Source organism: Panthera tigris, chromosome B4, assembly GCF_018350195.1.
Source record: "Panthera tigris isolate Pti1 chromosome B4, P.tigris_Pti1_mat1.1, whole genome shotgun sequence".
NCBI lineage: Eukaryota > Metazoa > Chordata > Mammalia > Carnivora > Felidae > Panthera > Panthera tigris.
Window position 1 is genome coordinate 106,678,433 of NC_056666.1, and position 12,581 is coordinate 106,691,013.

General features: G+C 33.9%; 1 protein-coding gene across 8 annotated transcripts in view; it reads left to right on the forward strand.

Annotated features, from left to right (window-relative positions):
* LRRIQ1 (leucine rich repeats and IQ motif containing 1) overlaps positions 1 to 12,581 on the forward strand; it is a 207,889-nt gene that overhangs the window by 57,284 nt on the left and 138,024 nt on the right. For all 8 annotated transcript variants that reach the window (XM_015539066.2, XM_015539067.2, XM_015539068.2 and 5 more), the window contains exon 14: positions 8,152 to 8,245. In XM_015539066.2, coding sequence (XP_015394552.1) covers positions 8,152 to 8,245 — 94 coding nt within the window. The remainder of the gene's footprint in view (positions 1 to 8,151; positions 8,246 to 12,581) is intronic.

Consider the following 12,581-nt stretch of genomic DNA (forward strand, 5'->3'; position numbering starts at 1 on the left):
AAAAGTGTTTCTTTTAGTATAGGGAGGATATCTTTCATTTAGGAATTTCATCTCTTCTAAGGAAACGAAGGAAGGTCACAGTATACTTGCATCTGATGTGTTTTAAATGCCTTTAACTCAAAATAGTCAATATGCTAGAATGGTATATTTGGGTGGAAATTTCTGAATTCCTTCAAAGGCATGGTGAAATCATTCAATTAAATTTCCTTCCACTTTTAAAATCATAATTCCTGTATCTTTCTGATAGACCTGGCAAGTATCACAATTGTATTTTTATTTGAAATTCATATATCTTTTACCTATGAAAAATATAACCTAATGAAGATAAATAAACAAATTTGTCTAATTTGTTGGCTCCTAACATTTATAAAGCAAACACCAATTAAAAATTCATTAAAGAATGATCAACTGATTTAGTTGATTAATACCTCCCCAAATTTCCCCATCCCCATTCCCCTCACGGAGACAACAATAGTTCTAAATTTGACACCATAGGTTAACTTGACTATCCTATATATTAATGTCCTCAAACAGTATGTTCTCTTTTGCCTCCAGCTTTCTTAACATTCTTGCGACATTCCACCATATCCGTGGTCTGTTCTTTCTTTCTTTTTTTTTTCCTTTGGCTGAAGTGTAGTCTATTGTATGAATGTATCATACTTTGTCCATTTTCCTGTTGATTGATATTTTAATAATTTGTGGTTTGGGGCTACCATGATCATTATAGAATTTCCTGGGGAAATTCTTATATAAATCTTTCTGTAGACATATGTTTTCATTTCTGTGGGATAAGTATATCAGAGTGTAATTGCTGGATAATATAGTATGTGTATGTTTCTCTTTAGAAGAAACTGAAAAAACTGTTTGCCAAAGTAGTTGTAACATTTTACACCAGTAATGTACTGGGTTTTCAACTGCTCCATTCTGGAGGATCTTTAATATTTCATTGTGTTATCTCATTATGGTTTTAGTTTACACTTCCATGATGAATAATGATATTAAGGCTTTTTTCATTCATTTATTGATTATTTTGTATATTCTTTTGTGTCCGTTCAAATGTCTTAGCATTTTTAAAATTTGGTTATTTGCCTTTTTCTTATGTATAAGCTTTTTATATATTCTGGATATAATTCTTTGTCAGATATATATTTTGTAATATTTTCTCCTGGTCTTTTAACTATGAATTTTTATTAATGATATTTTCAGGTGAGGAGAAGTTTTAAATTTTGATGAAATTTAATTTATTATTTTTAATAGTTATTGTTTTCTATGTCCGTGTAATATTTTTCTGCCTCCAGTTTGAGAAGATGATTTTATATACTTTCTTGCTTTCTTATAGAAATTTTGTACTCTCAGTTTTTACCTTTAGGTCTATGATCCATATCAAAATATTTTCTATGAATGATACAAAATAGAAGATGAATTTAGTTTTTAATATGGATATCCAGTTGTTCCATCAACGTTTGTTAATCAACCTTTTTTCATCATTGAATTACTTTGGTGTCTGTCAAAAATTTTGATTTACCTTTGACTTTGGGATGAGTTTCTATTAACTGCTTTTCTTTATTAACTGGTCTAATGATAAATAATATTTCCTATTTCCTTATGTATTTAGTAATTTTTATGAGGTGTTTTATTTAATTAAAAATTTGAGAAAAGCAACATATGGATCAAGATGCTAAAAAAGGAATTGAGGAAAAGTCTCCTCAGCCTTGCTTCCCCAGCAGCAACCAAAGTTACTAGCTGTTCAGTGTACAATAAAGGTATTCTGTGCATATACAAGCAGATGAAGAGTGGAGTCGTCTCTGACCTTGGCTTGTACTACACCCCCATCTCCTTCCTATCATGGTAGTGCAGCCTTGGCCCCCAGATGTTCTTCACAGATCAGGCTGCTGGGTCCCGAAGGCTTCTTTTCTCAAGGCCTTTCCTTTTCTCTCTGGACAAAATTAGCTTCCACAGGGCAACAGTCCACTCAGGTGATGGAGGTGGTAGTTTTGAAAATGAGAAACTTAATATATTAGAGAACAAAAACAGCCGTATTACCAAGGGCAACTTCAGCTCTGTTAGCCGATCACTGGGAAAACTTTGAAATGACTAAAACAATAAATCGTTCAAACAGATCTGTACAGTTATGTACATAGAACAGTTCCAGAGAGTATGGATAGATATGTCGAGTATCATGGCAAAGGGTATATGGTTGCAAGAATATGTGGTAATTCCTATATAACTGGGACATACAGTGTGAACTAGAACTAGAGCTTTTCTTCCAAATTCTGATCCTACAGACTCATCTTTCTCTAAACAGTTCTTTTTGGTGCTAAAATGTAATCCTTTGATTTTGGAGGTGACAGGAATTTACATGATAAACATATATCTTTCAAAGGATTTTTTTTTCAATTTATTTAAACAAACAAAAAAAGAATTCATCCCTTCCTTCCACCCCCACCCCGGGTCTGAGCCTTTTTTGTTCATTTGTTTTGTGTTTTTGTTTTTGTTTTAGATTCCACATATGAGAGAGATCATATGTCATTTGTCTTTTTCTGACTTATTCCACTTAGCTTAATGCCCTTGAGATCCGTTCATGTTGTCACAAAGGAGAAGATTCCATTTTTTTATGGCTGAATAATAGTCCATTGTAGATCTATATACCACAATTATTTTATCCATTCATGCATCATTGGACGCTTAGGATGGGTACATACCTTCACTATTGCAAATAATGTTGTAATGAACATAGGGGTGCATGGGGTGCATGTATATTTTCAAGTTAGTGGGTTATTTTTTAAAAAATAAAATATCCTGAAGTAGAATTGCTGTATCATAACATAGTTCTTTTTTTACTTTTTTTTGAGGAACTCTATACTGTTTTTTATAGCAGTTGCACCATTTACATTCACACATTTACAGTGTGAGAGGGTTCCCTTCTCTCCACATCCTTGCAACACTGGTTATTTCTTATATTTTTGGTAATAGCTGTTTTAACAGGCGTGAGGTGAGATCCCATTGTGATTGGGATTTGTATTTCGCTTATAATTAATGATGTTGAGCATCTTTTCATATGCCTGTTGGCTATCATTTTGCCATCTTTGAAAAAATGTCTATTCAGATCATCTGCCCATTTTTTAATCAGATTAGGTTTTTTTGCCATTGAGTTGTATGAGTTCTGTATTAATTTTGGATATTAGATAATTATCAGACATGTAATTTGCAAGTATTTTATCCCATTCAATAAGTTGCCTTTTCATTTCGGCTAGGTTTCCTTTGCTGTTCAGAAGCTTTTAATTTGATATGGTTCCACTTGTTTATTTTGCTTTAATTGCATTTTGTTTTGGTGTTAGATTAAAAACATCATCACCAAGACCCATGTCAAGGAGTTTACCACCTATGTTTTCTTCTAGGAGATTTATGGTTTCAGGTCTTATGTTTAAGTCTTCAATCCAGTTTGAGATAATTTTTGTGTATGGTGTAAGACAATAATCAATTCATTCTTTGAATATGACTGTCCAGTTTTCCCAACATCACTTATTGAAGAGACTGTCCTTTCCCCAATGTATATTCTTGGCTCCTTTGTCATAAGTTAATTAAACATATATGGGTAGGGTTATTTCTGGAGTTTCTCTTCTGTTGATCTGTATGTCTGTTTTTATTCCAATACTATACTAAATTTTAGTTGCTGTAGGTTTGTAATATAGTTTGAAATAAAGGAGCATGATGCCTCCAACTTCATTCTTTCTCAAGATTGCTTTGGGTAGTTGGGGGGAATCATGGCTCAGGTCATGAACTCACAGTCGTGGGATCGAGCCTTGTGTTGGGCTCCATGCTCAACGTGGAGCCTACTTGGTTTTCTCTCTCTCCTTCTCTTTCTACCCTCCTCCACTTACTTGTTCTCTCTCTCTCTCTCTCTCTCTCTCTCTCTCTCTCTCTCTCTTTCAAAATAAATAAATAAACTTAAAAAGAAAAAGATTGTTGGGGCACCTGGATGGCTCAGTCAGTTATGTGTTTGACTCTTGATCTTGGCTCAGGTCATGATGATCTCATAGCTCGTGACATTGAGCCAGCCCCTGCATTGGGCTCTGCACTGACAGCACAGAGCCTGCTTGGGATTCTCTCTTTCCCTCTTTCTGCCTGCCTCCTTCTCTCTCTCTCTCAAAATAACTAAATAATCTTAAAAAAAATTACTTTGGGTATTCAGGGTCTTTTGTGGTTCAATATAAATTTTAGGATTGTTTGTTTTATGTCTGTGAAAAATGCCAGTGGGATTTTGATAGGGATTGCATTGAACCTGTGTATTGCTTTGGGTGTTATGGACATTTTAGCAGTATTACTTCTTCTGGCCTATTGCGTGGCATGTCTTTCTATTTATTTGTTCTTCCTTGATTCCTTCATTAGTGTCTTACAGTTTTCAATATATAGATCTTTCACCACTTTGGTTAAGTTTATTTCTAGGTATTTTATTCTTTTCATGGAATTATAAAGGGATTGTGTTCTTAATTTCTTTTTCTGATGCCCTATTACTACCGTAAAGAAACCCAATAGGTCTTTGTGTATTGATTGTGCATCCTGCAACATTAGTGAATTTGTTTATTAGATCTAACAGTTTTTTGATCAAGTCTTAAGGGTTTTATATATATATATATATATCATGTCATCATGTCATGTCATCATGTCATCAAATAGCTTCAGTTTTACTCCTTCCTTTCCAATTTGGATGTCTTTTATTTTATTTTCCTGAATAGTTGCTCTAGCTAGGACTTCCAAAACTATGTAGAATAAAGTTGTGAGAGTGGGCATCTGTGTCTTATTCCTGATCTTAGAGGAAAAGCTTCATCTTTTCACCATTAAGAATGATGCTAGCTGTGGGGTTATTCTATATGGTCTTTATTATGTTCGGGTACATTCCTTCTATACCCACTTTTTGAGCATTTGTATTATAAGTGGATATTGAATTTTGTCAAGTGCTTTTTCTGCATCCTTTGAGATGATCATATGATTTTATCCTTCATTTTGTTGATGTGGTATGTTACATTGACTGGTGATTGTTGATAAATCCCACCTGATCATGATATATTAGTTTTTAATATATTATTGATAAATTAGTTTGCTATTATGAGTTTGATAATATTTTGCTGAGAATTTTTCATATCTATGTTTATCAGGAATATTGGCTTATGATTTTCCTGTGGTGCTCTTGTCTAATTTTGGTATCAGGGTAATGCTAACTTCATAAAATGAATTTGGAAGAATTCCCTGCTCTTCTAGTCTTTGTAAGAGATTAAGAAGGATTAGTATGTATTCTTTTGTGAATGTTTTATAGAATTCACCAGTGAGGCTGTTGGATCTTGGACTTTTGTTCGTTGGGAGGTTTTTGATTACTGATTCAGTTATCTTACTAGTAATTGATCTGTTCAGATTTTCTAATTCATGATGATTCAGTCTTGGTGGGTTGTATGTTTTTAGGAATGTATCCATTTCTTTTAGATTGTCCCAGTTTGTTGGCATATAATTGTTCCTAGTAGTCTGTTATGATTCTTTGTATTTCTGTGGTATCAGTTGTAACATTTCTTTGATTTTTGATTCTATTTATTTGAGTCCTCCTCCTTCTAGTGAGTCCAGCTAAAGGTTTGCCAATTTTGTTTATCTTTTCAAAGAATCAGCTCTTAGTTGTATTGATCTTTTCTATTGTCTGGTTTTTATTTCATTTATTTTTGCTCCAATCTTTGTTATTTTCTTCCTTCTAATAACTTTGGCCTTCCTTCTTTTTCTGGTGTCTTGGGTGTAAAGTTATGTTGTTTATTTGAGACTTTTCTTATTTTTTGCAGTAGCATTTATCCATTTTATCTTCCCTCTTCAAACTACTTTTGCTGTATCCCATAAATTTTAGTATGTTACATTTTCATTTTCATTTGTCTCAAGGTATTTTTTAAATTTCTCTTGATTTCCTCTTTGAAACATTGGTTGTTTAGTAGCAGGATGTTTATTTATTTTTTTAATTTTTTAATGTTTATTTTTTTTGAGAGAGAGAGAGAGACAGAACACAAGCAGGGGAAGGGCAGAGAGTGAGGGAGACACAGAATTGGAAGCAGGCTCCAGGTCCTGAGGTGTTAGCACAGAGCCTGATGTGGGGCTCCAACCCATGAGCCTTTGAGCCGTGAGATCATGACCTGAGCCAAAGTCAGCTACTCAACCAACTGAGCTACCCAAGCGCCCTGGTAGCATGATGTTTAATCTCCACATATTTGTGAATTTCATTTTATTCTTGTGATAGATTTCTAGTTCCATATCATCGTGTCAGAAAAGATGCTTGATATGGTTTCAGTCCTCTTAAATTTATTAAGACTTGTTTCATTGCCTAACATATAATCTATCTTGGAAAGTGTTTCATGTGCACTTGAGAAGAATGTGTATTCTGTTGCTTTTGAGTGGAATGTTCTATAAACATCTGTTAAGTCCATCTGGTCTAACATGTTGTTTAAGGCTGATGTTTCCTTTTTGATTTTCTATCTGGATAATCGATTCTTTGATGTAAGTGGAATATTAAAGTCCCCTATGATTATTGTGTTGCTGTCTATTTCTCTCTTTAAGGCTGTCAATATTTGCTTTAAGTATGTAGATGTTTTTGTGTTGGCCACATAAATATTTACAATGTTGCATCCTCATGTTGGATTGACCCTTTTTATCATTATGTAACACTCTTCTTTGTCTCTCATTACATTCTCTGTTTTAAAGTGTGTTTTATCTAGGCGTGCCTGGGTGGCTTAGTCAGTTAAGCGTCCAACTTCAGCTCAAGTCATGATCTCATAGTTTGTGAGTTCTAGCCCCTCATCGGGCTCTGTGCTGACAGCTCAGAGCCTGGAGCTGCTTCAGATTCTGTGTCTCCCTCTCTATCTGGCCCTTCCCCTCAAGCTCTGTCTCTCTGTCTCTCTCAAAAATAAATAAACATTAAAAAATTTGTAAAAAAGTGTGTTTTATCTGAAGTAAAGTCTGTTTTGTCTGATATGTCTAGTAATTTTTAACTGTATGTTGGACATTTTACATAATCCAGTTTAGTGAGTCTGGATATTGTTGCCTTCCTTTTAAACGGAGTTAACTTCAGTTGCGGTAGGCAGTTAAAGCCTTTATGGATATATTTTTTTCCCTGTTTTAATTTCATTCTCTTTTAGGACAAGCCATTTTAGTTTTCAACTCTTAGTGCATGCCCCTACCCCAAGGCATTGTATTCATTCCTACCGCACACTCTCTGAGATACTCAGTTAGGTCTCATTTTGGCTGGGCTGAGACTCCAGTGTCTTTCACTGATGCATGCACTTAGTGTCATCATGCAGCTCTTAGCCTTACAGCTGGTGATCTCTGCTAGGTTTTTCAGTCTTTCCCTGTGTGTGTGACACCGTGTACTTGCCCACAGACCTGTGGTGAATTCTCACATAGACTTCTTTCCCCAATTTCCTCCCTATAACATGTATATATACACAGCTTCTTCTCAGTACTTTTCATCATAAATTCCAACTTCAGTTCTAATCTTTGCCTCCTCACTCAGCAAAAGAGCTTCTTCATTTGGTCTCTACTATTCTGAAGTGGTAAGCTGCTTTCAGATGGAAAACCACTGTGAGTGTAGATGCACCATATATGTTTCCCATCTCTGAGAGGCAGGCTTAAAAACAGGTACTTCATATGTATTGTCCAGTTTTCTGATTATCTGTGGGAGAGCAATTTTATATAAATTCTTCTGTAATATACCCTGGATTGACTTACTCTTCTTACTTTTGAAAGTAAAAAAAACTTCATGTAATTCTCTTTAGGTATGTGTTCAATTTTACCACTTATTACTTTAGATTTAACTTCTTTAGATTTTGTGATAACAATCTGGCACAAACTGTTCTAAATTCTTTATACACATGATCTCATTTAACCCTCACCCAGTAAGAGGTATGAGCCTGAATCACAAAGCAATTGTGGGAAAAATATGTATTCTAACAGTGGAGTCTGTATTCTTAATACAGCCTCTTTTTAAAAGCACACTGTATTCTGCAGAATAAATAATTTTTGTTGCTTTCCTTTATTACCTAACCAATAAATAAATTGTCATTTATAAATGATTATTGTTCTTTCTCTGTATTACCTTTCATAATGGTTTTTATTTTTTATTTTCTGTAGATCTTACAAGTGCCATTAAGTGGTTTAATGCATGCTATTCTCTCCACGAATTGTCTCTCACTGGAAACCCACTTCTTCAAGAAGTAAACTGGAGGTAAGAAACATTGTTGCACCCTATTATGTACTTTATTATAGTTACAGAAAACAGTGTGATGAAAATTTCTCTGTGCCTATTAATTTCTTGGAAAAAGTTAATAAAAATAATTTAAAAGTTATTCAAAACAAGACATTTTTTTGTAAAATTAGTTTTAGAAATATCTTCAACCTACAATAATGTTTTTGCACATGTGTGAAATAATGCAAATTTAAAATGATTATTTTGATCCATACCATTAATTATGTGACAATTTTAGTATGATGTTCACTTGGGTCTTGTCTTTATAGAAAACACATTTTTATTGGGAATGACTTTTTATAAGTTATCTAAATCACATAACTTGCTAATTAAAATTATTTTTTTCTCCCAGTAATTTGATTTTATTTTCTTAAAAGAGAAATTTGGTGCCTGTTAAAGTACAGATTATAAGATATGTGAATTCACACCTCTCTTTAAAATATTGCAGTACCTAGACCTAATAGAAGAAAAATATTTTATAATTTTTTAGAATGGATTTGTTTTTATAAAAAAGTTTCCCTAATTTGAAACTCTCATATTATGCTAATACCATTTCCCTCAAAACTGACCAACATCTTTTTTCATGATGAGCTTTTTTGAAATAATTTTCATATGACAAACTTCATCAGTTTTATTTAGAAGTATGAGTATGGTGTACAAACCACCACGATCAAGACATTAAACATTTTTACCACCTTAAAAAATTGCCTAGTGCCCCTTTGGAGTCAGTCACCTCCTCCAGTTCTTTAAAAAAGTCTCTCCACTCTTATGGCTTTCATTTTTTTCTGATGAGAAGTCTGCCAACATTCTCTCTGGAGATTTCTAAGATTTTTCTATCATGGTTTTCAGCAATTTGATTATAATGTATTTTGCTGTGGTTTTATGTAGATTATTTTTCTTAAGAGCTATTGAATCAGGGCCTCTGGGTGGCTCAGTCAGTTAAGAGTTTGACTCTTAATTTTGGCTCAGGTCATGATCTCAGGGTTGTAAGATCAAGCCCTGTGTGGGGCTCCATGCTCAGTGTGGAGCGTGCTTAAGATTCTCTCTCTCTGCCCCTACCCTGCTTGTGTGTGTGTGCATGAGATCTGTTGAACCTCTTGAATCTGATGAATTTGTAGTTCTCATAAAATTTAGAAATTTTTTGGCCATTATTTTTTCAAATATTTTTTCTGCCTCCCCCCATCTTGTCCTACTAGGACTCCAATTTTACCAATATTTGGCCACTTGATATATTCTAGAAGTTGCTATTGCTCTGTTCATGATGTATGGTGTCTGTGTATATATACATACATATATATATATTACACTTTTTTCTGTTTGTACTTCACTCTTAACAGTTATTGCTATATCTTCAAGTTCTCTGATATTTTCTTCTTATATATCTATTTTGATATTAAAGTCCAGAATTAATCAGTTCAGAGTTCAGATACTGTGGTTTTCATCCTAGAAGTTTCATTTATTTTTTTTAACATTTGCAGTTTCTCTCCTAATCATACTCATGATGTTTTCCTGAATCATCTTGAACATATGGAGAATATTTATAATAGCTGTTTTAAAATCCTTATCTGCTAGTTTCATCATCCATGTCATTTTGGGGCCTATTTTTGTTGACTTTCACCCCAATTTTGGGTCATATTTCCCTGCTTCTTGCATGCTTCATCATTTTGGTGGTATTCTGGACGTCTTAAATTTTATACTGTTGATTTCTTAATTTTGTTCGGTTTTTTTAGATAACATCTATTTTGTTTCTGACATGTAACAGCTATGTTAAATTAGGGAGATGCTTTTAAAGCTTGCTTTTAGTGTCTGTTAGGGAAGTCTCAAAGAAATCTTTTGACTGGTGCCAATTTAGCTCTACTGCTATGGCACTGACTTCCTGAGTATTTTCCCTACTGCTTCTTATATACATCCTTTCAATTTTTGCTGACAGGAATTACTCCCAGCCTTATATATATTCTTGTAATTTTTTCTACTTTTTCTTTCCCACTGATTCCTGCCCTTGGCTTACATGGTTTTTTTCTCATACACCCTCAGATCATTTTTCATTTACCCAGATCCAATTGAATTAAATCCCAGAATTCTGAAAAGCTTTGAAAATGCTCACTTTTCTAGTACTGGTGATGATTCTGATCTAAATTCTTGTCTTTTGTATGTCTAGCAGTGTGTATTTGTAAGATGGTTTAACATGGTTTATTGTACATTTGACATTTGTATCATATCAAGTCATGGGTACATCAAAACAGAACAAGGTAAGAATAGACAAGGCTTGTAGCCTAATTTAGCAAGATAAGTTTGACAACACACTAAGTATAGAGAAAGGCAAATATTTACTGAAATTTTGGTAGAAAACCCATTTCAGTATACTCAGAGTTTAGATCAAATATGTAAATCTTATCAATTTGATCAGGTAGTGAAAATACAGCATTTATGAATAAAATATAGACAAAAAGGAGTGAATAATTAAAAAAAAAGGTTGTGACATCCAATCCTAGGGCATAAGCAGCTGACTGTTCTGATTCGATTTTCCTATGATGTGTGGCCATAGCCTGGAAGATCCTTGTTCTGATGACTTCCAACGGAGTATACCTTACAGGAAAACCAATGATCTGGTCATGCTTAAAATTCCTATATCTGACTTAATCCACTTGTAGAACAGGTTAAGAAAGTCTAGGAAGTAATCTCTTTCCCTCCCTTGTCTGAGGCCACTGCACACCTGTGACACCCTCTTTCACATGTATTGATTCTGTGAATTTGTTAATTGGTCTTTGGTTAAGAAAATGGCATTTTATATCAAGTCAAACACCTGTGTAATTTGCTACTTGTTGATAGTTCATTTATTACAGAAGAGTTATCTTTGCAGTAAATCTGTTTATCTATATTCTTTAAAGCTCTGTTTCCACATTAATTTCTAATGCTATACCATTTTTTAGGGAAACCTGATATGTTTTACATGTTTTAGAACAGAACTTGCCAACTTCTACTTTAGAAATATATTTTTCCAAGTGCAATTTAAGCTGTGTACTATAGAGGAGAGAGGACAACCCATTGAAGTGGTTTTTGAAGATACATCCCTAGGTGAGAAACTTCATCATCACTTGGAAACTTTTAGAAATGAAAAATCTTGGACACTGTCCAGACCCACTTAATCAGAAGGACCTAGGGGATGATGTTTATTAATGTGTGCTTCAACAAGCCCTTTGGATGATTTGATGCACGCTAAACTTTGGAATCACTGTATTTTTAAACAAGGGCATCCTGTTCTTGCCTCATACCATGTGGTCCTGGACAAGTAACAACTTTCCTATGTCTCCAAATCCTCACTGGTAAAATAAGGATAATAATAGTACCTATCTTATGGGGTAGTTATGGTAATTGGATGGAACAATACACATATTTTGTTGAGAATAATTTCTAGAACATGGTAAGCATACAGAAGTCTACTATTTTCCATGTCTAGGCTAACCACAATATGGTGTCTCACTAAGTCACCAAATATTTAGTGTATGCCTACTATATCCAACCAATGTTCTAACATTTTGGACTCTCTAAAGGAAATTCTATATAGTCCATGATTTCAAACCATGTTTATAATCTTTATAGGGATATAAAATATATGCAAAAAATGATAGCCATGAAAACTAATAATGATAACAAACATTGTTATAGCATTTACTTTGTGCCCATTTAATACAATGTATAATAAAATAGCTACCTAGTGTCCCCATTTTACAGGTAGGGAAACAGAATCACAAAAGGGCTAAATAACTTGCCCAAGTTTACACAACTAGCCACTGGAAGAGCCAGGACTCAAACAACCTGACTTCAGTTGTGCTTTTAAACACTTAGATTTCAGTACCTAATCCACATGTCAGATGATTGTTGTAGGCAACGGATATGCTTTAGAAATCCCACCCTAATTTAGAGTGACCAGGAAAACTACCTTTGCTGAAGAGGCAGACTTTGGATTAAACCTCAGAATTTTAGTAATATTTAAAATCAAGTTAAAAGAAAAAAAAAGCACTTCTGCTGGAGGAAATATCCAAGAAAATGAGGGAATATGAAAGGCGGGATTAGGCTCTGGTCTATTCAGGTGTAACGTAGATATAGTGGAAAATACTTTTGGAAGTAAATAAGGAATCAAGTATATACATTTACAATGGGTCAGGGAATGGGCTAAATACCTACACATATTACTTCACAGCAACTCAGCTGAGTTCTGTAATTATCATTCTGATTTTATGGGAGTATTTACTGAAGCTTAGGTGCCTTGTGATTTGTTCAGTTCTGTAAATGTCAGAGAAGGGTTTTGAGTTCT